Below are 27657 nucleotides of genomic sequence, written 5' to 3'. Positions count from 1 at the left end.
CGTTGGGCTCGAAAACGCCCCACCAGGCTCAAGCACGGGGGGGGGGAAAAAAGGACAAGGGGAGGGAAAAAAAAAAGCCAAGACCTTCCTTTGCATCGACGCATGTTAAACAAAAGGCCTGGGGAGGTGGATTATTTTTTTTCTGCCTCCCTGGGCTCCTTTTCCCGCCTGCCCTTCGCCCTCCTCCCTCCTCACGCCCTCCGTCGCCGGCTCCCTCGCCCGCCGCCCCAGCGTCCAGGCAGAAATGAGCCCTGGGCTCCCTCCTTCCTGGTTTTAGCACGACAGGAGGCGGCGGGTCCTTGAATAGGAACGCACACACCCAACACGAGAGGGATCCGATGGGGGGGGGAGGAAAAAAAAAAGGACCAAAAAATATAAATATACAAACAACAACCCACCCGCCATGGAGGAAGGTTGGGAGCAGTCGCCGCCAAGGGGGGGCGGATTGGGGGCGGTTTGGGTGCCAAGGGGTATTTTTGGCCTTTTTTTTTTTCAGCTGCCCTAGCACCTGGGTCGTGCCCATTGTAAAAGGGGAATCGCGGCGGGTTGGGGAAGGGACCAGAGAGAAGGGGGGGGCGGACGGCGTTGGTAGCGCTGCTGGGGAGATGCCAAAAAAACAAAACAAAACACGTTTTCATTTTGTCTGCACCAGCCTGGGCGCAGGCGAGCGCGGGAGAGAGGGAGGGAGAGGGAGGCGCGCGCCGCCAGAAAGCCGCCGCGCTCAGACGCGGGCCTGCGGCCACGTCCCTCCGCAGCCGCCCCGGCAGCCGCTCCCGCTCCCTCGTCCCCCTCTCCCTGCCCACCCGGCTTCGCCTGCCAAGTCCGAGTTGGCACGGCTTCCCCCGGCTGCGCCGAACAAAGCCGTCACCCATCCCCGAGCCGGCGCTGACAGTAAGCAAAGTGACAGGCGCATCTTCCGCATGTTAATCCAAACGGCGAGAAGGCGAACGAGCGGCGGAGGCCCCCCCCTTGCCATGCACGCGCCCCCCCCCCCCCCCCCCCCGCCGCCGGCCGGCGCGCCCCACCCTTGGCACCCGCCGGCCCCGCCGGCCTCGTGCGGGGATGGCGAGGCCCCCGCCGGCGGGAGCACCGAAGCCTCCCCGTCGGCGAGGTTTAAATCGAGCCAAAGCCCCGCTCGGCGGGCAAACGAGGCCACTCGGCATCTGCTGTACCTGTTCCCGCTGCCTTCATCTCGCCTTGGAACCGTGACAAGAGCGCACTCGCCTCTGGTGGGCTCTCAAAGCCGCGGGTCTGTAACCCTTTGCAGGAAGTTGGCACCGATCCCAGGTAGGACTTTACTCCCCGGCTCTCGCTCTCTCCCCCCACCTCCGCCTCCCGCTCCCTCCCCTCCGCTCCCCCACCCATCCTGTCCCTTGGGCCCCTCTCGCGTCCCCCAAAACACCACCCGGGCCCCCGCTCCCCCTTCGCCGCTCGCTCGCCTCGTCGGCCGGGAGGCAAATCGGGGGGCGGCCGATCGCCGCCGGGAGCCCGCCGAGCCCCACGCGCCCACCGCTCTTGCACACATACCCTTTAAGGATGACCTGGGCAAGACAGAGAACAACAACTTCCTGCTCCGGCTCCCTAAAACGCCTGTTTCCACGCAGGGGTTAGGCAGCGCGGCGAGACGGGGGGAGCTGGGAGGAGGTTTGGGGGTTTGTCGTCATTGAACCGTGCTTTTTTTTTTTTTTGCCTTTTTTTTTTTGCCTTTTTTCTTTTTTTTTTTTTTTTTGCCTTTTTTCCTTTTTTTTTGCCTTTTTTCTTTTTTTTTTTATGCTTTTTTTTGAAACATATATTTTTGCCCGGCAGCCCAAACCCAACGCGAAGGGAAAGGGGGGGAAGAGAAATCAAATGGGAAGAGAATAGCTCCAAGTCGGCAGGACAATGCACGGGAAACGGGGAGATTAGCGTAGCTCTCAAAATCCATCACGCCCGCCCCGTTTCTGAACCGTTCGCCCCCGCGCCTCGTCTTTTTTAATTCTCCCAGCTCCTGAATTATTCCAGTCCACGAGCGGGAGGGGAGCGCACAGTCCGGAGTCCCTCGGAGCTGCCAAGAGCATTGCAACAGGAAAGAAAGAAAGCGAGAGAGGGAGAGCCAGGCAGAGCCCTCACAATCGAGCAGCGAGAAGAGCAAGGAGAAATTAACATCCAATTAGTGCCGTGTTTAACGAGGGAGACAGAGGCGGCTGTTGTTTTATTGCCCTGTTCTTTTCAGGCGCATCTGACAGGCAGCGGGGAAGGCACCCCTGCTCCAAGTGACGTCATCATATTTTATTTTTTAATTATTTTTTTCCCCCCCTTTTTTCCCCCCGTCTTTCTTCCTCCAAGTTTCGCAGAGACAGTCTCGGCAACTCGGCCAGCGAAATTTGGGACTTTCTCGCATTCAAGCCGCAGTCTCCCCCCTCCGCCTCCGGCCTCCTTCCCCCCCCCCCATCCACCGACACCAACCCCGGAAAAACAAACGCGCCAACCCACCCCAAAGTCTTTGTTCTTCCAAAAAAAAAAAAAAAAGGGAGAGAAAAAAAAAAATAATAAACGTTGGGATCAGAGCCGGAGGGAGCCCGGAGGAGGTTTCTCCGTGTGCGCGTCCGAGTGCGTGCGTGCGTCTGTCCCCTCTCCCGTCCCTCTCCCCAGACGGCTCGCTCGCCTTGTAAAACTTTGCAGCATGTGACGCTGCTCCGGCCTCCTCTGGCAGCCTGACAAGAGCCGCGCCACCCCGCCGCAGAGCGCAGGCGGCTTTTAAGGGAGAAACTCCATTCCTAAAGATTAGAGAATTAACACGTTTTCAGCAAGGGACGGAGCCTCGGACAACGGCTGCTGCAGCAGCGATGCGGACCCTCGCCACGCCGGCCTGGCCATCGGGTCGCAGCAAGGGGAGAGAAGCCAAATCAAGAGCTGGGGAGACTTTTCCCCCCTTCCCCGGCTCGCCGGGCCTCCTGCTTCTCCCCCGGGACGGGGGGGCCCGGTGCCGTGCGAGCGCCGAGGGAGGCGTGAGGGGGCCATGGTGGCCGCGGCAAAAGGCATCTCGGCCGACCCCGGCCGGCCTGTGCCGCCACCTCTTTCCTCCAAGGCCTGGGGTCTCCTCAGGGTGGGATAAAACGCCGCCGGCTCCCCCCAGGAGCACTGCCATCCCAGGAGGGGACGGGGCGGCTCAGCTTGGGGCGATTTGAGGGAGTTCCCCCCAAAAAAGGGCCCGCATCAGGCAAGGGGGAGCGCGGAAAGCAGCTCTTCCCCTCCCTTTACAAGCCGCGAGCGATGGACGGAGCCGCCACCGCCAGCGTGGCAGGTCAGGCCACTGCGCCGAGCTTTCCCGCCGTGCCCTTTGTGGCCTTTTCTCCTTGTTTCCAGCTGGGATTTCCCTTGTGCAAGGCGGGGTGAATCCAGCAGGACCCGACTCCTCCGTAACCTCCCGCTTGTGGCGAAGGCCATCACAGGGGACGGGGCCGCCCCGCTCCCGGCAAGGACGGGTCCGCGCAAAGACAGGGGACGGGTCCAGAGCCACCGTGCCGCCAGCACCTGGGTCCAGTCCAAGTCCCCACCCGGAGCATTTCCTGGCACCAGCCAGTCCCACCTTCCCGGCGGCAGGATCTCCTTCGCGAGGGTTATTATTTTACGTATACATTTTTTAAATAATTATTTGCCTACGTGGAGCTCGGCGCTGCAGGAGAATGGCGCAAACAGCCTTATCGAGGGCGGCCGTGCCGCAGGGGCACTTCCTCGTGCGGGGCCCCTCCATTGCTGCCGGGACTGGCGAGGGCTGGCCGGGGCGGGGGTCTGGCAGCCAGACACCAGGGTGATGGGCACCGTACAGTCATTACCAGAGGTTTGCTGGGCTGCTTTCCTCCTGGCTCTGCAGCGGGGAGAGCGGCACAGCCGGGCGGGGGTTTGGTTTTAAGTGAAGGGTCCTTAGCAGGACAGCTCTGCAGGGAGAAAGGGAAGGATGATGCAATCGGTCCAAGCCCAGCTGCGCTTTCCCTGGGCACAAGGGCTTCACCAGCACCTCGTTGCTCCCCAAATCCTGCCAGACCCAAGCATCCGGGCCCTGCAGAGAGTCAGGGCAGCCTTGACCTGAGTTTCCCTCTCCCGGCTGCAGCCGCTGCCTCCCTTCTCCCCCCAGCAGCTGGGAGCAGATGAGGCCAAAGTCCCGGCAATCTCTGTTTTCCACTGAGGGCTGATAAACCGCACGGGCACGGAACCACAGCCATCTCCACCCATCCCGGTTTTGTGCAGGAGAGAGTCAATATTTACACCTAAGTTTGTTTCCTGGGCAGATAGGGGAGTGCTGGGGCTGTGTGTGGGAGAAATCCCTGGCTCCGTCCCAGACGCCAGACCCAAACCTCCCCCTACATCCCTTTATTTGTTCTCCCGACCGCAGGTTTCACCCCAGATCCCCTCTCCTGCGGGTGCTGGGCTCTGTCCCCATCAGCTGTGCTACAGGAGCACCAGCTGCGGGGCTGAGCACCCGCTAATGGAGCAGCAGTTTAAGGGAGGGGGGGTGCCCAGCCAGGGTTTGGTTTGTCTCCTTGCCTGCTCCTGGGGTAGACATTGTCCCCATGGTGGAACACCTCAAATGCAGCATAGGATAAGAAGAACCAGGGTTAAAAATAGGAGGAGGTAAGGAAATATTTAATCATCCTATGATTGGCAGCCCCTGCTTCAAGGTTAGGCAGTGCACTGAAAGCTTTGAAACCTGGTTTTCATTTAAATTGACCAAAAACTATATTCAAGTGTTGCGTTTCCAACAAAGTTAGTGGCTCTGAGTGAACTGGGCAGAAATTGCTGGCAGGATGCTTGCTCTGGTGCAAATTTAGGTAAATTCCTCAAAGAAAGGAAATAGCACTTTTCATTGCAGTGACTGCAGCCAGGCTGCACACAGGGTGTAGGAGGTTTTACAGGCATGTGACCAGCAGAAGGTGGCCTTAATTTTGAGGGTAAAGGCATATGTTCCTGCGCAGGCATTGTATGATCTGGGAGATGTAATCCCCGGTGTTGGGGTAGGCAAGAAACCGGCTAATGTGATAAAAGGCCACTCAGTAAGGATCCTGCGAGCCATGCAGGGGAGGATGGAGCAGCTAAGCCCACCCGACAGCAGCAAAGGGTCTCCATCATCCCTTCCAGAAGAGCTCGGGGTCAATTTTAACTCCAAATACCTTTCATGTATATTGTTTCAAGAAGCCAAGCCCACTGCTGCCTCCACCCTCACTCCAGGTGCACCCGATGCAGTTTGCTCAGCTTAAACCTGCCGACCTTCCATGGAGGTGAGGAAGATCAGAGGGAATCTGAGTTTGCAACAGCTGGTGTAGCCCCTGCTTTGGGGAAGAAACCAAAGGAAGTGCCTGTCTTTAACTAAAACCTTCCCTGAGTGAGCAAGCCCGTTATGCAGAAAAAATTAACACTTTTTAAAAAAAGAAACACCCAAGAGTTGTTGTTTTATAGCTGTATTTTGGAGCATAGTTAAATCCTCTTTGAAGTAATCTCTGGTGTTAGGGAACAGGTCCATGCATTATTTAACTTCTGCTAAGGTAACATTAACTGTATGGGAGGAAGGGAGGACAGACAGGACAGACTTCACAACACCGAAGGGAGCTGGGTGGGAACCGCCGGTCCCAGTGTGTACCAGCACTGTCCTGCAAGCCCTGGGTGGGAGGCGTGGATCAAACCTGTCTGATGGAGGAAAACCCCTGTGCAATGGCAGGTTGGGGTCCCCAGTCGACCAGGATGAGATGCAACCCCAGCTGCTGCTGCAGCAGCACATGGGAACCTGCTCAAGGACCCCAAAACCCCTTCCCAGGGAGTGCAGCAACACCTCTGTGCAAACGACTGCTTCGTGGGGGAACCAAAATGGGGGAAATCTGCCTGGCTGCCACGACAGCACAGACTGGTGCAAAAAAAAACTCATCTTGGGAGACGAGGATAAATCCTGCCCTGCTGCCACCGGTAAGCCCTGCTACACAAGGGCCAGCCGTGCTCCCGTGTGCACAAGGAGCCCTTGACCCTAATGCCTCGCGAGCCTTTGGCTAGCTCAAGGTTTATTCCTTTATTCCAGACAGCAATGGACTGAGTGCCCCTCCTACAAGGCGAACCCTCCTGTGTGTAGCTATTAGCAGGATGCTGCCACGCAGCAGCGCAGCACTGCAAGCGTGGCTCCGCATCCATCAGTGAAGCGGCGATGCTCAGGTTTAGCAGGAGCTTGGCAGGGCTTGTGGTCCTGCTGGCTGGGAGACACTTGTGCGATGCAGTCGTCCCAGTTCAACCCAGGACCCATCTCCCCTGAGAAATGCGTACAGGCTGCCTGCCCAGGTTACACCAAGCAGCTCTGTTGGGTGTATCCTAAATACAGCCTGTCCCGCTGCAAAAAGCCTTCCCAGAGCAGTTACCATCTGCAGCATACATCCCTCCCCAAGTGCTCTCTCCATGTCCAAGTCCTAGCACTGCCCTGGAGCTGAGCCGTACCTGTCTCTTTGGGACTGTGCTGTTCTCTGTAGTGGGACTCGCGTTTCCCTTTTCTGTTTTGATACTGTAATTTCCCTTTCATGCCCATGGGAAGTGGTGTGCTCCCTAGTGTTCAGGTACTCTCAAAACCTTAAATATGGGTCGCAGGATTGATCTCACCCAGGATGAGCCACCTGCCGTGCAAACGTTTGCCCTCTCCAGAAGAGATGAAGCAGGAGGCTGGTCAGCCGGCATAGCCTTCCCAGCAAGGCGACCTTGGATCTCTTGTTGCTTCTCAGCTCAGGCAGGACGAAGCAGTCTTTTGTCCCTGCATCTCTGGGCTGGCTCGTTTAGTACCTGGACATTTTCTGGTTTCCCAGACTTCCCCAGTGACTCCAGAGCTACAGCCTGGACCAAAGAGACAAGACAATACCCTTCTGCGCTCTCTGCTACACGTCCCGGTTGAGACAGCCATGAGGATGGAGCTTTGGTCCAGCTGGAGCCTGAAGACAGATCTCCAGAAGCCAACTTGTTGGTGGCCTTGCTGGAGAGGAGGTGTCTTGTTCTGGCACCATGGACTTCAGATCAAAAAGAAAAAATATACACGTATCGAAACAAGCTTAGGGTTTCTTGAGGAGTCTGAGTTCATCACCGCTCCCTGCAGAGGAGTCAGTCGATGGGGAAGCAGGCGGCTGGCATGGGTGCTCTGCGAAAGAGCAGGCTGGAGCCACGGAACAGCTGCCCCTGAGGAGCAGAGAGAGCACAGAGTCAGGGCAGCCGTGCTGAGACCTGGCTGGGGAATTGCAGCTGGTTTAGCAGGGACTGACTCGTGCCCTCTGCAGGGCTGCCAGGCCTGAGCACCCCAGGTTGCTACAGAGAAGAAAGTAGGGCTTCAGCCCCATGGGCACTGGAGTCAAGCATTTCCCCCAGGGATGACTGATGGAGAGTGGCAGAGCCACCTTGCTTTGCTGTGTGCAATGCATTGGCTAAAAGTTTGCAGGCTGCAAGCTTGGGGCATGTAACGGGCAGACCAGTACTGCCATGCCTGGTACCAGCTCCAGAACTGGAGGGCTGGAAACGCGTTACAGAGCATGTCAAGGATGCAGCATAGGCACTTTTGGGGCAGCGCTGGAGATCTCGGGAAGGAGCAGAGTGAGCCCAAAGCCCTGTGCGTGCCCCACTCCCTCACCTGAGCACTGAGATACCTCCAGCAATGGATCCAGGATGTAAATGCGGGAGCGTAGGGAGGGAGGCCGGCACGCAACCTGCATGGCAACAAGAAATAGCTGAGACGGTCTGTACAGATGTCACATTATCCAGACAGGTAACACAAGAGCAGCAGTAAGTGTAAGCAAGGACACAGAAACAGTGTCCGCACCGGGCTGAAGGCCAAATGACCAGCTCATTATTTACAATGCAACAGGTCATGTAATTTAATTACCCCTGGAGTGTACAAACAAGGAGCATTACCTGGGTACATTAAGAGCCCGGGACTATATGCTGTATCTACACCTTCAAGAGCCAGCAGATATCAAGAAAACACTACACCAGCGGCTTGGATACAGTCCCCTTCCCATAAACATGAATGCCGAAGACTTCTTGCAGCAGTGGGATTGGGAAAGCAAGCTTGGTCCTGCTCCTGTCTGCACTCATCGCTGCATTTAAGAGCTTTGCTTTCCCTCGTGCCGCTCCCCGGAGCCAGGACAGTCCCTTTGATCCCTGCTGCCTCCGGTCTAGTTCAGATTGGACCACACCACCGTGACTCTCCCTATTTCTCTCCACTTGAGCTTTTATGCTGCTCTTGTCTGTGCCCTCTGGTCTAAAATTATAAGCAACCTGGGACAGGAAACGAGCCAACTCTGTGAGGTGCCATATAGTTTACGGTTCTATATGAAAGCTTTACGATCGTTAGCAGAGGATTCAGACAACAAGGGGCTGGAAGAAAGGAAGGGAAAGCCTTAGATCTCAATGTGACGGACATACCCACAGTTGTTCACTGCCATGAGATCTCCCACGAGAAGGAACGGGTACGTCAGCATGCTCACAGCGATCTGAAAGCACAGAAAACCCATAGCCTCTCTTTGTTCATTATGACAAAAAAAGCTATTTCCAGCTTTTGCACGTTAGCAAAGTTATCCTCATCTTTGGATATAAAGTACAGACCAGCCTTTGTCCCCAGACCACGAGCTCTCACCTCACAGATGGCAGGAAGAGGAGAAATGACATGGCAGTTGCCTACGTACCCCCATCACGAATTTTGTGTAGCTCCGGATCACCGATGCCTGGCTGAACTGGAAAGAGAAACCAAAGGGGTTGTGGATGAGGCGGATGAGACCAGGCTGTCACTGTCACTACATGACATTCCTCTGAGCCTGAGATGATGGGTGTGGGACAGGGGAATAGGGCAGAAAGCAACGGTAACCACACTGCATCCCAGCTGAGAATCAGGGAAGACATTTGCTATCAAACCTGATCCCCTAAACTGCAGCTGAACCACAGCCCTGAGCAGACGCTGCATCTTTAGCACTTTTACAGTGTTTTATCCAAAGCCCAGTGTCTATTTGTATTAAATTAGCCATTAACCACCCATTAACTCCTTGCAACTGCAGGTGCTTGGTATGGGCCCCCCAAACCCTCCATTGGGCACTTCCACTCACATTATCGTCCACCGCGTAGGTGTTGATGAAGTGAGCCAAGAGGTTGCAGCACCAGAGGAAGATAACATCCCCCAGGATGCGAGGGACTAAACCACTGCAATGGCAAAAAGAGGGGCGTGAGGTACAGAAGGGTCCCAGAGCTGCCTTCTGAGGTGCCCTGCCCTCCCTCCACCAGCATAGAGGAACCCCACTCCCCCAAAATGCATCTTTACTTTGGAAGAAACTGAAGGAAAAAGGGGAGATTTTGGGAAGAGCTCTCCTGGCCTTCAAATATGGTCCTGCGTGTGCTGCCAGCTCCTCCAGTCGGGGGATGCTCTAGAGTAGGAAGTTTGGGATCTGACTCAGCCAAGTCCCCCTGTTCTACCCCAAATCCTTTCTTGGCCCAACTCCTGCTCTAAAACCGAGGCAAGACTGATGAAGTGGGCTTCTGTTAAGCTCGTTTTGCAGATGCTCTTCTGGATGCAGAACAAGAAGTTTATCTCTTTGTGGAATCTCCCTCCTTTTAGAAATTAAAATGAGGGGGGTTGTTCCTGCAAAACCTGCTCTACTGCAAAGTGGGATTAACTGGGGGCAGCACTCCAGTCCCTCTGATTTTCCCAGTCCCTGCTGCCACCTGGCAGAATGAGGACAGGGGGTGATGTGCTGCTTTGGCTTATGGCTCTGATCAACACGTGGGCCGGAGCTCCCAGCAGCATGACCACCTCTAGCTTCTGCAGTTAATGGCACTAAAGCATTAACAAATCGTTTCAGAGGGGTTTTCCACTTTGTCAGTGCTCCAGCAGCATCTGTTGTACCAGCGTAGGCATCGAGTGCAGGGCCTCCTGCTTCGGCTGTGCAGTTGTTCCACTGCAAAATGATCCAGGTGTGATTCAAACCTGCCTGTTTCACCAGCAGGTGTGTTCAAACAGTTCTTCTGAAAATGACCCTGTTGAGAGCCACACCAAGTGTTTGCTGGGCTGAAAAGAGCCACCTCCAAGCACACTAGTCAAAGTCATTGGTTTCTTCCCAAACACAACACTGCCTCTTTGGAACAGGGAACCAGTTTACTTTCCTGCTGTGGTTGCTGCAGCAGCAGAGCAGCAATTGGGACTGCATGCTCTGATCCAGCCTGCTTTGCTTGCTTGGAGTTAGGGTTTATACTTTTTAGAGACAACCTGTGTATTGTCAAGGCCCTGGCAGCTCTGGAGATGCAGCCAAGGTCTCAGGGGCTAGGCACAGCAGAAACCTTCAGTAGAAGATCCACTGGCTTAAAAGATGTGATACGAGAGCAACAGATAGGACAAAGAAATCAAAGCTCTCTGGTCCCAAAGAGATGGTCTGCTTTGCATTTAGCATACAGCCTTTGTAAAAAAATTCTTTCTTTAACTTAAAGTCAAGTCTGAAGCAGACTCCTGAGCTGCTGCAGATACAACAGAGGCTTAATAAAGTCCAGAAACAGAGGGTTGGGCCATGGCAGCCATGTAAGTAAAACCTCATCTGCTGATAGAGAATCGGTTCACTTGTTCCATTTGCAATAAGGATACCATACGTCTCTCTCTTGTCATCAAAGTAACGACAAATGCTGGACCTGAGTTTATGGGATGACTGGAGACTAGGGGTTTGAGGGCACTGCAGAAGAGGACCAAAAAAATCCAAATTCATTTGTGCTACAGCTCTCATGCCTGGTGAGATGTCCAAGGAGATCTGGACTAGGAATATTTTTAGAAGATGACAAAACATTAAAACCTGAAACAGCAGCAGGCAGATGGTGAAGCCCGTGATGTGACCCAACAGGACAAACCCCAGTGCGCAGCAGGGCTGGGACAAGCCATCATCAAGCTGACCACATGCAGCAGTTTTGGAGCCCCAGAAACATCTTTCTGGAGTGCTGGCAGGCAGGAGACTGCTACAGATATGAGGGGAAGTGAGATAAGTCCATCCCCTGAAAAGTCTTTATCTCTAGCCAGGCACACACCCAGATCAAGCATATGCTGCTGTTACTGCTGTGTAGAGGTTATAAGGCCATGAGAAATAAGTGCACTGCAATGATTTTAAGGGAGTGGATGTGTTTAGGTTGCGTTAGGAGGGCTGAGAGCAGAAAAGCAGCAGTTTGGTCCTACAGATGCAGTTTGTGTTCCTCTCACAGCAGTGTGATTTCCTAGCAGGGTTGTAGAGCACGTATAAGTTCAGAGCCCTCCTGAGACATTTTGGGTTGTGTTAAAGCCTTTCCTGTGAACTATTAAGTTTAATTAGGCTACCAACAGTGTTTATTTTATGTGGAGGAAGGGAATGCAGTGGCTCCTTTCACGTTATTTCCTCGGGAGGTAGAGGAGAGGGAGGGCTGACTGGCAGCATGCTCCGGCTGTGCCCCATGCACAGGGAACATCCCAGAGGAACCTGTATTTAATGGAGGAGATTTGGGGCTGCACAGCTCAGCAGAGAAGCTGTGGGCTGCAAAAGGAAGATGCAGTGACACTCAACTGATTGGGTCTCTGCAGACCCCTGGCCTTTTCCCTCTGGGGAAGGACAGGGTGAGACCACCTGTGATTGCTTGCCTCTTCCTGATGCACTCATGTTTCATCTGGAGACCCAAATTTTTGTCATTGCACAGCCAAAGGCATCAGGCCTGAAAATGCCTCCTGAAATTTTGGAGCTGCCTTTACTATTATTGACATAATAAAGTGAGTTATCTCCCCACCAGGAGCAGAGGCAGCAGGTGGTTCTGCTTTTATATAGACGTGAAAAAAAGGCAAGAAGTGTTAATTAAGGGTTCAAGCATAAAGGTGTCCGCTAGACTTCCACTTCAGCGACGCCATCAATTTGCCACGCTTCATAAGCGGCTGGAAGCGCCTTTTCAGCTCCTTCTGGGTCCAGGCAGTGATGCCGTTGAGCTGGGCAGCATCACGGTCCTGCCATACAGGCAAACCTGCTGCCAGCACGAACCACCTGCTCATTACAAGCACCCATGGTGCTCTTCAGAGGAATGTTGCTTCTTACCCAGGCCCTGGCTTTTATTTCAACAAGGGGTCCCATTGTTGCACTTGATCTTGGTGCCTGTTGCACAAACAAATGCTTTAAATGGCCTTTCACTGAAACACAAAGAAGCATCAAGGGAAAAAGAAAGGTAAGAAAAAATAAAGGTTTTTTTCTGGGCTCTGAAGGTTTGATTGAATATAAGATCTGGGGTAAACTTAATGGTCAAACTGGATCGTTGTCAAAGGCACAGATTTAATCTGATGTGAGAGTCCCAGGGTCAGACAAGGTTTCAGATGGGGGGAGCTCAGCGTGACTCTAACTGAGGTTGGCAGAGCGGCCAGGAGAGCCGTTGGTGCCTTTGGACTATGGGAGAAAGTTTTTAAACAACAACTCACGTACACAAAGAATCCCAGGATCCCTTCTTCTTTAAATATCCTGCCAATGGCGCTGAACACACCACTGCCAAGAAAGGAAAAGAGCTATAAGTGTGCAAGGGTTGCTCTGTCTCTGTCCAGCGCAGCTTCGCATGCAATCTGCAGCCACCAGCCATAGCAGTGTCCCCACCAAGCCACCGTACCAGCAATGCAGCAGGCAGCTCCACTCTGCTCCTTCTCCTCAACCCCTTAAGGGGGGTCATGTCTGCACTCTGCCAGTCTGCAACAATGCCTGGGACAACACTCAACTTGGTGACAACTGTTTAAATGCTGAAGCTAGAAGAGCTCTCCTTGGCTTTGTGCGAGTGGGTACACGTGCCGCAACCATGGCACATAATGTGCTTTGATTAGGCTGATTCTCAGCCCAAGAACGCTGTCCTGCCCCTAGGAACTCGTGCTGGCAGTTGTGGGTTAGTTGCAGTTGTGTCTAGCATGCTTTCAGGTGGCCGTACGTGTCGTTTTGCCCTGCAGAGAGGCAGGTATTACTGGAAAAGGCTTGGAAAAATGTTGCAGACTAGCTGGGCTGCAGCAACGCTTCGTATTACCTACTCTGCCTCCCTGCTGACTTTCCTTTCTACTAACACCTAAAGCAAAAAGGCAGGAGACTCACTGTGTGATCAGCAAGGTGCATTACAGCCACCAAAATCCCCACAGGCACAAGGCAGAACAGAGGCTTGCCAGGGACAGAGCCCAGCCTCCCCACACCCCTTCACCCCCCACTCATCCACCCTCTAACCACAGCTCAGATTCATTTTTTGGTCTCCCAAACCTCCTGGGTTGCAATACGCCCACTGCATGGGAGCATCTGGCACCGCTGACTCCTCGACTTGGGCTTCTGTGTGCCCAAACCCTTCAGAGCTGCAGCCACTCACCTGTATTTGACTTCCCGGCCTACAAACTGGACCATACAGCGCATAGAGATCACTAGGAAGAAAGAAACACAGGGCTGACAAAGAAACAAATCCAGCGTGGGTTGCAATGGATGTGAAGGAAAATGCAACCTGACCCTTCTGCTCTCCCTTCCCTCAACTCGCATCACCTCCAGCTCTTCTTGGTGGTCCTCATTACTGCAAGACTCATTAGAAACTAGTGCCCTCCTCTAGCCTGTAAGTGATGGGAAGGACTTCTGGCCCTAAGCCCAAAAGGATCTCTGGGACAAGCTCTTGGATGAAAGGGAAGAGAGCACCTTGCCCCTCAGCTGGGTTAGTCCCTGAAGGCCAACCCAAGCGTCAGCCTCCCTAAGCAACAACTCAGACCCACATCTGTTCTGCAGTTTCATATGAAGCCATTTATGATAGAGAAGCACATCAAGTAAACGGGGGTTTGCGGTGATCCTTGGTCCAGAGAGGGCTGCCACGCAGAGAGACAAGACTCACCGTGCAGTGGATGTGAGACAACCCGGGACACACACTGCATCATCATCTCATGAGATGTCTGGGAAGAGGAGAAAAAAACCACACCTGTATGAAAAGCTGTGCTGGTCCACCTGCACAGATCAGGCCCTTTCCCCTAATGTAGTGACACCCATTTTGGGTCTGTCTTTTGAAATCTGTTGTTTGTGGTAAACCTCTATTCCTATGAAATATTTCATAGCTGGACATAGAATGGCTGCTAAATACCACAGCCATTTCACCCAGAGCTTCTCTCTAAGTAATTTCACCCACATGCCACAGTTTAAGCTTCCTTTACTCTCCACGCAATATCCACTTCTCACCTCTTTCACCACTTTCCTAAGGGAGGTCTTCACATCATCCTTGTTAGAAACGTGCTCCATGTCTTCCAGTGGAAAGGCCTGAGTGGAGAAAGAAGAAACATGTGGTCAAAACTGATGGAGATGCTGACCCACAAACCCTCGATGTCTGAGGACAGGAGGAAACCACGAGCAGTTGTGCTCTAGATGGGAGGAGAAGAAAAATGGGCAAGAAGGAACATAAGGAAGGATGGAAAGTAAAACAGGGGAAGAGAGGGGTCATGAAACTGCTTACAAAAGATAAAAGGCAAGTGGTTGTTCAAATTAAATTAAAATTGTTTAAAAAACAAGCTTTAGGGATATGGGCACCGATCTCCTTCTGCCCTGGAGGACTATTCCGAGCCCTTAGGAGATGGAGAGGGATGCGCGCTTTATTCCTCCATGCGCAGTCGTGGCTGGGTGCAGGCACATGCACGCTCCCTGGCTCTGCTGCAGTAGCACCAGCCAACCCAGCAAGCTGATTTATGGAGAGAGAAGCTGACCTTTACCTTCTTCACGCTCCCCCTGGTGATGGTTGATAAAGTGCTTGAGATGAGGCGAGGAGTAAGACCGCGGAAGAGGCCTCTTTTCCCATCCACTTCCACAATGTGTCTGGCTGGGTAGGAAAACATCAGGCTGCCGTCAGTCGGGAACTGGCCAACTCATGGAAAGCACCCCAAACACCTCCGGTGTTCAGCTGAAACCACGCTGGAGCTCAGCGCAGCACAGCAGCTGCTCTGCTGTCCCACCGTAAGTGATTTATTATAACAGTCCTAAATAAACTTCATAGAGGATGCAAAGAATCCTTAAGTATTCTCTGTCATGTCTCATCTGGAAGGATAGTTCCAGTATTCTGGGCTACTTCTTGTCTTTTGATTGTTTTGCTCACCTGAAAGGGCTACAAGGCAGTTTGGACTGAACCAGGGTAGGGAGGGATCATCTCATGTGGTGTGTCGTGTCACCTCCTCCCTCCGCCCTGAGGAGGGACTCAGGGTCAATACGGATCTCGCAAACCCAGGTTCAGTTCCTGCCCCACCACCTTCTCCCAGTCAAACTTCCTCAGGTCTCCAGGCAAAAAAAAAGCCAACAGATCCAAGTTCTCCCTGATACAACATGGTGCAATACAACCCACTACGTGCTTGTGAGTACCGACTGCTCCTGACCCCCATCCTCTGCTGTCCCAAGTGAAGCCAGGAAGGCTCTGCACATCTCCATCACCCAACACTGCAAATATATTTGGAAAATGCATCTTCCAAAGGGCAGCACCGGAGCGTTTCCAGCCCTGCATGTCCCAGGATGGGTTTGCCGTGCTTTCATACTGCTCCTGGGCTGGGTCCCCCCCAACCCTATGGGTACTGCTGTCTGATTTTGGGATCGGCCCAACTTGGCTTTCAGGACTGTGCACACCCCTTCCCCACAGCAAACCCCCTGTGAAAGCAACCCCCAAGGTCACAGAGTATTCACCTGCCTCTCCTGTGCTGCTCCACCCACAAAAAGACAAAAATAGTACTTTTTTTTTTCTTTCTAAACATACTACCTTCCCTTTTCTTGGTATTTCTGTCCCTGTAGGGCTCCATCTAGAACACAAATGAGCAGGGCAAGGGGCCAAGTTATTGCAGGGCTGTTTTGTAGTGAAGAAAGGCGCTTTGCTATCTCTAACGGACACAAAACCCTCCACCAACAAACTTACGCTACCTAAACCCCAACTGCCCCCTCCACTACGGTGCAAACCCAGAGCAGCGTGCCATGGAAAGGGGACGCAGCACCAACACTGGGGCCACCACCTCCTTGTCCCCAAGGTAAATCTGACAGCCTTGCAACTAGTCATAGTGGTTTAGGTCTCACTGCAGCCTTAGGATGATCCCAAGGGGATGTGGGAGTGCTGCTGGAGGTCAGCTTGGTCTACCCGGCAGCTCCCAGCCCCATTTTTCGGCAGGACCTTGCTCTGGTAGGGAGGGACATCTGCTTACCGTAGGTGAAGAAGCCGGGCAGGTACAGGACTTTCCTTCCCAGCACATTTCTTCCAACGGTTGGAGGTAGTGGCTCGTGCCCAACCTGCAAGAGAAACCCTGTGAGCAGGTCCCTGCCCCTGTCCCGGCATTCCCAAAGACCCCAGGCCACGTGGCCCCGATCTCGGTGTCCTGGGAGCTGCCAAAGGGCCACATCCCCCCCTGTCACCCTCAGATACATGGGGGTGCCATGACATGGGCAGTCCCTCCCCCATCATACGGGGTCCCTAGGGTACAGGGGGTCCTCAACCCTCCCATTTTATGGGGGTCCCTCTTACAGAGGGGTTCTCGGGATACCTGTTCTATAGGGGTTTCCCATCCCTCCTTATACAGGAGTCCCCATTGCAGAGGGTATCCTCATCCCTCCCATTTTATAGGTGCTCCCACTCTACAGGGTATCCCCATTCCTTGTCATAGGAGGGGGTCCCGATGCCCCTGCTATAAAGGACCCCCCACTGCAGAGGGGTCCTCATCCCTCCATTATACAGGGTTTCCTATTCCCTGCTCTGCAGGGGTCCCCATTTGATAGCTGCCCTCATCCTCCCAGTTATATAGGGACCCCCGTTATACAGGGTGACCTCAGCCCCTCTTATATACAGGGGTTCCCATCGCATGGGGGTCCTCGCTGCCTCCTTATATCGGGGTGCCCCCCCGTTATACAGGTGCCCCCACTGTGTCCCGTTATAAGGGAGGAGGGGCTGCATTTATAGCGGTCCCCAGCGCACAGAGGTCTCCACAGGGGCACTACGCAGGGGTCCCCCTCCCTTCATTATATCGGGGTCCCGATCCCCCGTTATACACGGGCTCCCCGCCCTCCCACCCCCACGATCACCCCCGGTAGCCCCGGACCTGGACGAGCAGCTTGACGTAAAGCAGCGGGTGGCTGGCGGCGGCCAGCCCGGCTCCCAGCACCACGAACAGCCCCTCGGCGCCCTCGACCCGGGCCGCCTCCCCCGGGTCCGCCGCCGCCCCCGGAGCCGCCGCCGCCGCCGCCGCCTCCACCGCCCGCCCCGCCACACCGCCAGGGGGCGCCCGCGCCGCCGGGGGCAGCGGCGCCGCCGCCGCCGCCATAGCCCCCCGCCGCCGCCACCGCTGCGCCTGCGCCGCCCCGCCCCCCCAAGGCGTCGTGCGTCACCGCGCCGGGCGGGGTGGGCGGAACCATTGTGTGAAGGACTTGGGGGGGGGGGGGGGAACCATTGAGTGAAGGGCGGGAGGGGGGAGAGAGCCACGGTGTGAGGGAGGGGACGGGGCGGCCATGACAGGGCAGCCGCCGAGGGCCGTGACAGGGAAGGGGGGGAGTCAGCGAGGCCGTGGGGCACAGGGGGAGATGTGGCGTGGTGGGGTCGTGCCTTGCGCTTTGTTTTCCCCTGGGCTCTCCTCAGAGGGCTGGCTCCAGCTGGACACGCACGAGGGGGGCCTGCAGTGCTAGCAAGCCTCTCACCCGTTCCCATCCCTCACAGCAGGTCCCCTCCTGCCTATTCATGGCCCCTAGTAGCAGCAGGATTGTTTCAGGCTCACACACAGCCCGTGAGGGGCACCCCGGGCTCCAACGCATGGTGGGACACAGCACACCCCATTGAGTAGTCAGGCCTCCTGCCCAGCTTGTAGCCTTGCACTGGCCCTGCTGCTGCTCTGGGCTTGGTTATGCCGCTAGTTTGGGGCACAGGGCAAGGTCCCCCCCAAACTGAACAAATTCCCAGTGTTTTCTCAGTGTTTCTCCTACTTGCAACCAGACTCGCTTCCTCTTTCCTTTTCCTTTTGAGGCCAACCCAGAGACAAGCTCTGCTACCACAGAAAGGACATCAGATGGTCTTTGCATTGTGCAAATCCTCATCCCCAAACAACATCCTGGGTCCCAGAAACACTTCAAAGCAGAGAGGGGGAGAGAAGAAGGGAGCCGCAGCCATCAGCAGCTGCCCCTGCAGCTCCTTTACACCCTGGACCTGCTCCCAGCTGGTGCAGCCAGTGCCATGGAGGGAGAGGCTGATAATCAACGGAGTGTGTTGAACCTGGTGGCTGTGTTCGAAGAGCAATGGTAAGGAGGGAGGCTCCTGGGCACTGCGGGTGCATTGGGGCTCCACGTGGTGTGGGTTTTGAAGGGAGGAAACCCACCGTGGAGGTGGTTTGGAGGCTGTGGAGAAGCTGATTAGGTGATCTGCTATTCTTTAGCACTCGGATCTGCCCCAGTGTCTTCCTCCTGCTGCGGGTCATGGACAGAAGTCTGAAAACCTCAGTGGGATGTGACTGACTTTGCTGGAGGTTTCTGTCCCTGGCCCAGGGTTAGGTTGTGGCATGCTTGTTCCCTCCACACTCAGCACCTTTGCAGTCAGCCTGGCTGATGAATGTTTTTTCCCCTGCTGCTGGGGAAAAAGGATTTTGGTTTGCAATTATGTAGGCAGGGGTCTTTGCTGGGAATTAACTGCTTGAGCTTCTGGAAGGATCTGAGCCTTAGACACCAGCCTCAGACTATCCAGTTATTTGCAGTGATGTGGCTCCTAGGAAAGGGAAGAGAAAACATCATGTTAAGGGAGAGAGCAAGTTCTTTCTGGGCTGCATAGCAGCCCCATAAACCAGTGCCTTCACTTGGAGTGTGAGCTAGCACCCTCAGACAGCATGTGCCAGGGTCAGAGCAAGGGGATCTGCCTTGCCCCCGGTGTAGAAGTAATTCCGAGGTTTGGGGTGAGTCATCGTTGTGTCCATGGCTCAGATTCCTTATCTTGTTGAATCGGGATACTGAATCTTGCCTTCCCTTGTATCAGTGGGGTGCTCTCAGTGAGCCTTAATGAGGCTAGGTGGTTGGGCAGATGAGTTTTGCAGCACTTCCTAAAGATGGTCAGGCACGAGATTTCCTTCTGCTCTGGGAACTTTGCCTGCGTCTCCACTGCGTGCTTTGCTCCGGGCTTTGTGCCTCTGGATGGCTCCAGAGCAGTGTGGTTGTCCCCATGGTGCCACAGTCAAAATTTGGCCTGTGATGTTGTTGCATTGGAACCATTTGCAGCATTTGATCTGCCTCCATTTCACTGCTGCAGTGTGTTTGTCATTTATTGTGAAGCGTGAGTTTGATTTAGAGGAAATAAAAGTAACTTATGACTTTTGGAGGAAGCTGGGGAACCTGGAAATGAGTTTTCTGGAACAGAAAACAGTTTAGCCCAAGTCAGTGCAAATAGAAAGAGAGAAGTTCCCTGTCGGATCTCGGCAGTGGGTTTAGGCTGGCACAGGTCTGGGAGGCACCAGAAGGGACAGATAAAGCCTCTCTGTCACATGAAGGGTTATGCCAGCCCCCAAGGACCAGGCAGATGCATGCATGGCTGCGAATGGACTCCCGAGCTCACAGACACATGCTCATCAGCATGGGGATGGACCCGTCATCCTCTTCAGATGAGTGTCTGCCCCTCAAGTCATCTCCTATCCTTAACTGTGCAGTTTTATGTCCAGTTTCATCCTGGTTTTCCCCTCCTCCTCATCCCACTCCTGTCTGCAGGCCACGAGTGGATGTCTTTCCAGTTTCTGCCCTGAGCAATTTACTACACAAACCAGCTGTTGTATGACAGACAATTCACTGTTGTCATCTTAAAGGCCTGTGCTCTGTGAGGTTTCTCCCCCATGGCTGCCCTGGACCTGTTTTCCTTGTCTCTGCCAGAAAAGGGAAGAGAGAAAACCACCAGAAAACTACCCCTCTGCAAAACCACCTACACAAGCTCTCCTCTTGGCTGACACCTCTTGACTATTTGGCTTTTAAAGCCTCGTGCCCAAGGCTGCTGACTTCCCACTTTGGTTCCCTGGTGGCCACAGGCAGAAAGCCAGAGCTGTGCCAGCACCGCAAAGAGCAGAGCTATACTTCAGGAAATAAATGGCTGTGGGTGGGATAAACAGCAGTCGTGCTTTTTTAGAGCAGGATGGAGACTGACCACATCGGCAGGATACACTGAGAGAAGAAGGGCTGGATCCTGGCCCCCTTGGAGGATGTATGGGCTTTCAGACCCTGGTTTGTAAAGCAGGGTTGTAGCAGAGCAAAGGAGCATCAGCGCTGGGGTGCTGCTCTGTCTTATCGCCTTCACTCAAGGATGGTGGCTTTAACCTGGGCCTAAGTGGGCTGTGCTGTGCTGGGGGAATGGGTGAGCTGATCACTCTGACTCCTCCATGGCAGGGCCAGCAAATTTCCATGGAGGGACAAGCAGCCTCCGTACGGCCAGACTAATCCTGCAGCCAGCCAGCCCCAACAACTTCCAGTGTCCCCCACCAGCCGGGGCCAGAGCCTCTCCCAGATGGCTGCCAGGCACCAAGCAGAGGAAGAGGACAAGGAGGAGGAGGAGCAGCAGGGTCAGCGGGGGCTGAGCTTCAAATGCCTCCGTTCTTTCCGACACAAGATCAGGGAGGACAACTGGAGGAGGCAGCAGGACCCAGGCCTCGAGCTTGGCAGCAAGGTAAGCTCTGGAGGTGGCTCAGGCAGGTAGTCACGTGGGCTGGACCAGAGCTGAGGTCTCTGCTGGCCCTGAGCAAGTCACTGCCATGCAAGGGCTGGTGCGTAGGTTGACAGCAAAGTGGCCCCTTCCCTGGTGCTTTGGGCACAAATTCCCCATAATCAGGTAGATCCAAGCAGAGTTTGTCTGTTCCAGCTCTGCTATAACTATGCCGTGGGCATCAGATGCACAGGTGGGCCCAGCCGTGTCCATCCCAGGGCATCCCCAGGGCTGTGCTGCCCTTTGCTGACTGCAGGCACATTTCTGCAGGACTGCATTCAATTCCTAGATGCAATTGTAGACCATGGGGTTAACCCACCCCACCCTGCACCACTCCTCAGCATCACTAGCCCTGTATTGCTCCAGGAGGCACATAGAAAGGTGTGACCCAGGAAGACATGAGCCAGCCTTCCCAACAGCTTTTTTTTCACCCTTGTTTTCACCACATGCTTTGTAGAGGTCCTTCCCTTGCCCTCAGATCACTGAGGTCCAGTTTGATGCTGGGCTGTGGTCTGTGAACACTGGGGAACAGAGCTGAATCCCCTCAGGCCAGTGGGGGTCGCATCTCTGCCCACGAGATTGAGCCCTTCTCCCCACGCAGGAACCAGAGGAGAAGAAAATTGCTCTGGAGCTGCTGGAGACAGAGCAGGCTTATGTCAACCGCCTCCACCTTCTTGACCAGGTAAGCTGGAGAGCAGAGAGGCCCACACAAGTCTGGGAAGCAATAGCCCTGCTGCTGTCTGCCCCCACCAGCATAGTTTGGCCACTTCACGCTGACAAAGCAGGCAGGACCTTGGTGCAGCCCCACACTCACCGATTTTCATGTGCTTCTCAGCAGGGCTTGGACCCTGTGGCAGTGCCCAGGCTCAGTTCAGGGTATGCACAAGCCAGGGACTGTTTACTGGAGATTTTGGAGAGAATGAAGTTGTATAGATGAGAGCCACACCGGGTTGCTGGTCTTCATGGCCAGACGATGGGTCTGGCCTTTGCCTTTCCTACACCCCACACCTCCAGGGAGCACCTTTATCCCAGCAAAGCCTACCATCCCCCCTGCTTCTCTCTTGGGGCCTGGGATTTCCCTTCTGCACAGAGTCAGGCATTTTCACTGCACGATGTGCCAGTCAGAGAAGGAATGGGATCCTCAAGCCTCTTCCTGACCCTTTTTATTCACCCCTTCTTTCTTCCAGGTATTCTATACAGAGCTGATGAAAGAAGCCAAAAATGGGAAGACAGTCCCAGAGGAGGTGGTGAAAATGATCTTCTCCAACATCTCCTCCATCTACCAGTTCCACGCCAAGTTCTTCCTGCCAGAGCTGCAGAAGCGCATGGAGGATTGGTGAGCTGCCAGAAGGGTGGGCTAGACACCTGTGTTGCTTTGCCACAATGGGGGAGCAGTGATGAATTTGGTCTTCCACCAGCACCAGAGCTCAGCCTATTTTGCTCCAAATGTCTTTGTGCTGGAAAGCACTTCCTTAAAACACTCCAACCCAGACCAGGGTACTTTGGAAAAGAGGGGTGACATCTCAGGTGGTTTAGGGGTGTGCCCAGGCATGAATAGCCCAGGATGGCTGCAGGCTGGGGACATTCCCATTCTGGAGAGCAAGAAGTTGTATGAGGACGTAGCAGGTCGCAGCAGTAAAAACCTCTATCCTCCACCATGCACAAGCTGCCCCTTCGCTTCATCCCTCACTCGCTGCCTGCCCCGCTGGACTGAGGAAGCTGCTGGTCTGTGGTTCCTTCCTGCAGGAGCTGCAACCCACGGATCGGGGATGTGATCCAGAAGCTTGCACCATTCCTCAAGATGTATGGTGAATACGTGAAGAACTTCGACAAGGCTGTGGAGCTTATCACTGTCTGGTCGGAGAAATCACCACCCTTCCAGGATCTCATTGCTGACATCCAGGTAATGGGCCATGGCACAGTGGGGGACCGCAGCGGTGCTCCCCACAGTCTCTCTGCAAGGGGGAAGCAGCAGAGGGCAGGAGCTGCCTTGGTCACTGTTTCTCTCTCCATGTGTGCTCTCTCCCCAGAAGAGGAAAGCCTGTGCTAATCTAACGCTGCAGCACCACATGCTGGAACCTGTGCAGAGGATCCCGCGCTACGAACTCCTCCTGAAAGATTATGTCCGAAAACTACCACCTGAGTCCCCAGACCGGGACGATGCAGAGAGTAAGGGCTTCCATCTGGCTTTCCCCACTGTGGGGAGTGACAGGGTGGGTTTGTAGGGGAAATAACAACCCCTGATGTTGTACACGGGCATCAGGATACCCAGATTCTCTCACCAGCTGCCCTATGCCCTTAGATAAACTTCTCTGTCTAACCCTTTTCTAGCAGGGAGAGGGATTAATCTGCCCTTTTAGGGTCTATGGAGGTCAGTGGGGAAGGTGGGTGGTGTTTCAGGATAAAGATGATCCCTCCCGAGCATCCCCCAGGGAGACCTGCAGTGGTTGGGGGAGCTATCAGACCCCTATGGATGACAGCAATTCCCAGTCCTGCTGGGATGGAGTGATAAACGAGTCGGCTATCCGTCCCCCCAGGACCCGAGCAGGCTACCCCGCACAGTCTGGCCGGACCCAGACGCTGGTGCAGCGTTTCAGGGCCATTCAGGTTGTGTCCAGGGGAGGGCAGCAGCTGCCACATGCCTGTCTCCCACCCGTGAGGGAGAGTCCCAGGAGTTTTCTCTCACAGCTCCCTAGCAAGTGTTTATCCTCCTCCCTTTCTCTTCTCATTGCAGAGGCCCTGGAGATGATTTTTATGGTGGCTAAGCACTCAAACGCAGCTATTGCCGAGATGGTGAGTGCCTGTCCCAGTTGGCAGTGCTTTGCAGCTCACGGCACGGTGATTTGCCAGATTTCCTCATGGCCTCATTGCTGTGCAACTCGGTGGAGCACAGCCCTGCCCTGAACGGGACAGGAGCGCTGTGGGTTCAGTAGAGGAGGTTAGACCCTGCTCTTGATGTCTAACCCTGTCATCCTGAGTCTGGGGAAGTCATGTCTACAACAGCCGTGATGTGACCGGCTGTTCAAGGCTGTGAGCTGCTCTCAGAGATCAGTCTGGGGTGAGAGAACTGTGCCACCTCTCCCAGTGCTCAGCAGCTGGTCTGGGAGCTGGGGATGAAGGGGACCCAGGGGTGACAAGGTTGTGGCTGCTCAGCTCCCCACAGAAACAGGTCCCTCTGCCTCCCCTAGGAACGGCTGCAGAACCTCTGGGTGGTCTATCAGCGGCTGGGCCTCGAGGATGGCATTGTGGACCCCTCCAATGAGCTGATCAAGGAGGGGCCGATCCAAAAAATCTCCACCCGCAACAACAGCACATCGGAGAAGTACCTGTTCCTGGTGGGAGCTGGGATGCCTAGGGGAAGGGCCAGGGAGCAGATAAGATGGGAATGGGGAGAGGGGTAGCACAGCCTGGTCGGGGTGTTGCTGGTTCATTTCTACAGAGAGGTGATGAATTCAGAGCTGGGGGGTTTGACCTGCCCGGTGTAGGGCACCCTGTATAGGACGTGGTTGGGAACCTGCTGATCCCCTGGGCACGGCATCCCTTGGGAAATGCCGTGTTCCTAGAGCACTTTGCCTCTGTAGGGTGGGAGAGGGCTGGGGCAGAAGCAGTCACTTTTTAGGCTGGATTATTCCCAAGGACCAGCTCAGCCCCAGGGGGGTGAAGGACCCTTGATCCCAGGGAAGCCCCCAGCTCTGAGCACGCAGGTGCTGGGCACCAACCAGCCCTCTTCCCCCCCTGCACAGTTCAACAACATGCTGCTGTACTGCGTGCCCAAGGTCATCCAGGTGGGTGCTGAGTTCCAGGTCCACCTCCGCATCAACGTGGACAGCATGAAGGTCAGACAGGCACCTTGTCTTTGTGCTTCTCCCAGACCCTGGTTCCTCCAAAGTGCACCCCGCTTTGGGGTGTAGTGTGGCTGCTTCTTCCTCAGAAAGGAGGGAGGAGCTGGAGCCAAGGGTGGGGAGGACTGGTTGATATGCTCTGATCCTGTGAAATAGCAGTGTCATCTTGTGCACATAGGATTTGAGGGGCTGAAGGGCTTGTGCCTGAGGGAAGTCCCTGTCCCCCACATCATGGAGGAAGGTCCCTGTGTGCTGCAGGTGGGTTCAGCTGCTCTACATCCTTTCTTCGGTCTCTCTCAGGTGCGGGAGCTGAACGACGCGCAGTTCCCTCACACCTTCCTGGTCTCGGGAAAGCAGCGGACGCTGGAACTGCAAGCCAGGTAAGGGGAAGGGTGACAGTCCTGCAGACCCTCAGGGAGGAGGGGACAGTGGCTTATCTATCTCCCTTTTGTACCCAGGTCTGAGGAGGAAATGAACGCCTGGATCAAGGTACCACAGTGCTGGGAGAGGTGGCACATCTCACTCCCCCCAGCTGGATGCCCTGTCTCAGGGGCAGCCCCCGCCAACTGCCCCTCCAGCCCTGCCTTCCCCTCTAGGCCTTCCAAGATGCCATTGACAGGAAGGAGAAGAGGAGTGAGACCTTTAAGACAGCAGTACATGGGCTGGAGACAGGCACCCCTGCATTGAAGGTAACCCTCCTGCCCTCTCCATGCCTTGCCTGCCTCCAGCACCCCCTGTGCAGCAGCTCAGGAGAGCCCACCTTGCTGTGCTTCAGTTTCCCTAGCTAAACAGAGCTGGGGGGAGGCTATGGATGGGGAGAAGGGCTGAGGAGGGGAAGGTGTGAGAGCAGAGGGGCTGAGACCACCCAGACCATGGCCAGCCAGCCCCAGCAATGCAGTCTCACACCCCCAGACAGAGGAGCTGGGCCGCCGAGCTCCACAGTGGGTACGGGACAACCTGGTGACCATGTGCATGCGCTGCAAGGAGCCCTTCAATGCTATCATGCGCCGGAGACACCATTGTCGAGCTTGTGGATATGTGAGTTGCCCTGTCCCCCCTCTCTTCCCTCCCTCCTGGCCTGCTCAGGTGGCTGCTGGGGCAGGAGCGCACCTCTCCTACACCTTCTACCCCTTTCCCTGGGCTCAGGGCTGCTCCTGCCCCTCAGTTCCTCTTGCAGTTGCCCCTGGGATCCCCCAGCCCTGCCCCAGTCTCACCAGTGTCCCTGCCTGGTGGTTGTAGGTGGTGTGTGCTCGCTGCTCTGACTACAAGGCTGAGCTACAGTATGACGGGAACCGCCTGAACCGTGTGTGCCAGGAATGTTACATCTTCCTGACAGGCCACTTGGTGCTTGAGGACCGGGAGGGGAAGCACAAAGGCATCCTGGAGGTGAGCTCTGCCCCTCTCTGCCCGTCCTCCCCATGCCTTGCTCCTCTGTCCCTCTTCCTCTGAGCTCTGCCACTCGCCCTGGTCCCCAGACTGACTGTCACAGCCCAGCCATGTGCCTGCAGCAGAAGGGATGGGAGTTGCACCTGCAGCAGTCAGAGGGTGCCTGCTAATTGCGAGGCTGGTGGATGTGCTAAGCTCATTCCCTCGTGCTCTGAGCCTTGGGACCAGGCATCCGGGTTTCCTTCCACCATGGGATCTCAGGAGGACCCTCACAGCCGGGACTGCCCCTTGCCTGCCCTGATTTGGGGGGGTTTGTGGAGCAGGCAGGGAATTCCCCAGAAAATGACCTTCGCTCAGTGCCCTTTCTGCCTCCCACCTTGAGCGTTTAGGGATTTGTTCGGGGTCTTTTTTGGCAGAAAGGAGCCGCAGAGGTATCGGGCAAGAGTTTGCTGTGCAGTTCCCTGCAGCTGCTGGACAAGAACGGCAAGGGGGGCACACGGGGCTGGTTTGTGATCCCGCAGGATGATCCCCTTGTGCTGTACATCTACGCGGCACCCCAGGTAAGGCCAGGCTTGGCTCCATCTGCAAGGGACATCCCAGTGCGCCCATCCCCTGCCTCCCACCGCTCTCTCCACTCTTGGCAGGACGTCCGAGCCCACACCTCCATCCCGCTGCTGGGCTACCAGGTGAGGGACCTGCCGCAGGGCGACTCCCGCCACCTCTTCCAGCTGGTGCAGTCCCGGCAGGTCTACACCTTTGTGGCTGACACTGAGGAGCTGAAGCAGCGCTGGATGAGGACCATGGCACGTTCCGCTGCGGGGATCACACACCTGGAGGAGGGCGAGGATATGGACTCCAGCGACGAAGCAGAATGAGGCCATCCCCACCTCCTGGGCTGCCTGGCGGGTCAGACCTCCCCCTGCCCATCCTGCTCGTGGCTGGCTTCAGGCAGATCCCTGACCTCTCTGCTTTTTTTTTGTCACAAAAAGGGTAAGGTGGGGGCACGTTTGCCACCATACGGACAAGCCGGATTCCCTTTCCCCTCCCTCCTTGCTCTCCGCACTGGACAGAGACGATGGGAGTACCTGAGCCGTGAGGTGGAGGGAGAGCCAGAGGGTTTTGGGGAGCCTGCGCCCCTGCAGCCAGCCTGGCCCCGGCCCGCTGTGTCGTCCCGCCGGCTGCCGCCCGAGGGCAGCAATGCCTCAGCCTTCCTCCGAGCCTGGCCCCGGCAGTGGATGGTGCAGGGGGGATGCCCAGTTTTGTGAAAGCGTCTGTGGAATTGGGACTGCTGTTATAAATCCTGCCTGCGACCCTCCGTGTGCAGTCCAAGGGGCTTTTTTGGGGGGTGTATTTTCGAGAGCACTCTGTGGAATTGTCGCCGGGGCCCCACATCACGTTATCTGTAACAGGCCTGGATCTGACACCCTGCAGAGACGCAGCTTTGTAGCTCACACTCACCCGGCTCAGGGACCCTAGTGCTGGATTTAGGGTGTCCCTCTCACAGCCTGTCACCACTCCTGGCCTCTCACAGGTGCAATCCCATGGTGTGGGGGTACCCCTTAACCACAGACACCCCCAGCCTGTGTCCCCATGCCAGCCTGCACTCCTGCCCATGCCAGATTTTCCCTACACCCCATCCTGCCCACAAGCACCTTCCACCCTTGTACCTCTCTCGGTCACTCGTTTCCTGGTGGGTAAAGACCCTGGGACAAGGCTGGGTCCACACAGGTGGTGCTGCCACGCTGGTGCAGGGCAA

At 55.4% G+C, this 27657-nt stretch overlaps 2 protein-coding genes across 3 annotated transcripts; one reads left to right on the top strand and one right to left on the bottom strand.

Moving 5' to 3' along the window:
* The first annotated feature begins 1033 nt into the window (after positions 1–1033).
* Positions 1034–27210, top strand: FGD2 (FYVE, RhoGEF and PH domain containing 2). Of its 2 annotated transcripts, XM_075054982.1 has the most exons (18): positions 1034–1287; positions 17977–18248; positions 20361–20637; positions 21275–21355; positions 21861–22009; positions 22420–22576; positions 22704–22842; positions 23408–23466; positions 23862–24008; positions 24417–24509; positions 24816–24895; positions 24974–25004; positions 25112–25204; positions 25428–25553; positions 25755–25901; positions 26318–26461; positions 26546–26807; positions 26891–27210. In XM_075054982.1, exons 2-17 carry the CDS (start codon positions 18184–18186, stop codon positions 26774–26776), a joined length of 2019 nt encoding a protein of 672 aa, XP_074911083.1. In that variant the 5' UTR covers positions 1034–1287; positions 17977–18183; the 3' UTR covers positions 26777–26807; positions 26891–27210. The 2 variants fall into 2 exon arrangements, with proteins under 2 accessions (XP_074911083.1, XP_074911085.1); XM_075054984.1 differs by lacking the exon at positions 23862–24008 and having other exon boundaries at positions 26546–27210.
* MTCH1 (mitochondrial carrier 1) lies at positions 5438–17286 on the bottom strand. Its single transcript, XM_075054933.1, has 12 exons — positions 17063–17286; positions 16175–16259; positions 14714–14820; positions 14190–14267; positions 13852–13909; positions 13348–13399; positions 12441–12500; positions 9087–9180; positions 8673–8720; positions 8413–8480; positions 7619–7694; positions 5438–7173 (listed from the first exon to the last, which is right to left on the bottom strand). The coding sequence occupies exons 1-12, from the start codon at positions 17282–17284 to the stop codon at positions 7099–7101; spliced, it is 1023 nt and encodes a 340-aa protein (XP_074911034.1). The 5' UTR covers positions 17285–17286; the 3' UTR covers positions 5438–7098.
* Positions 27211–27657: the final 447 nt, after the last annotated feature.

The sequence above is a fragment of the Buteo buteo genome, chromosome 23 (assembly GCF_964188355.1).
Source record: "Buteo buteo chromosome 23, bButBut1.hap1.1, whole genome shotgun sequence".
NCBI classification, from domain to species: domain Eukaryota; kingdom Metazoa; phylum Chordata; class Aves; order Accipitriformes; family Accipitridae; genus Buteo; species Buteo buteo.
This window is presented reverse-complemented; position numbering and strand designations above follow the sequence as displayed.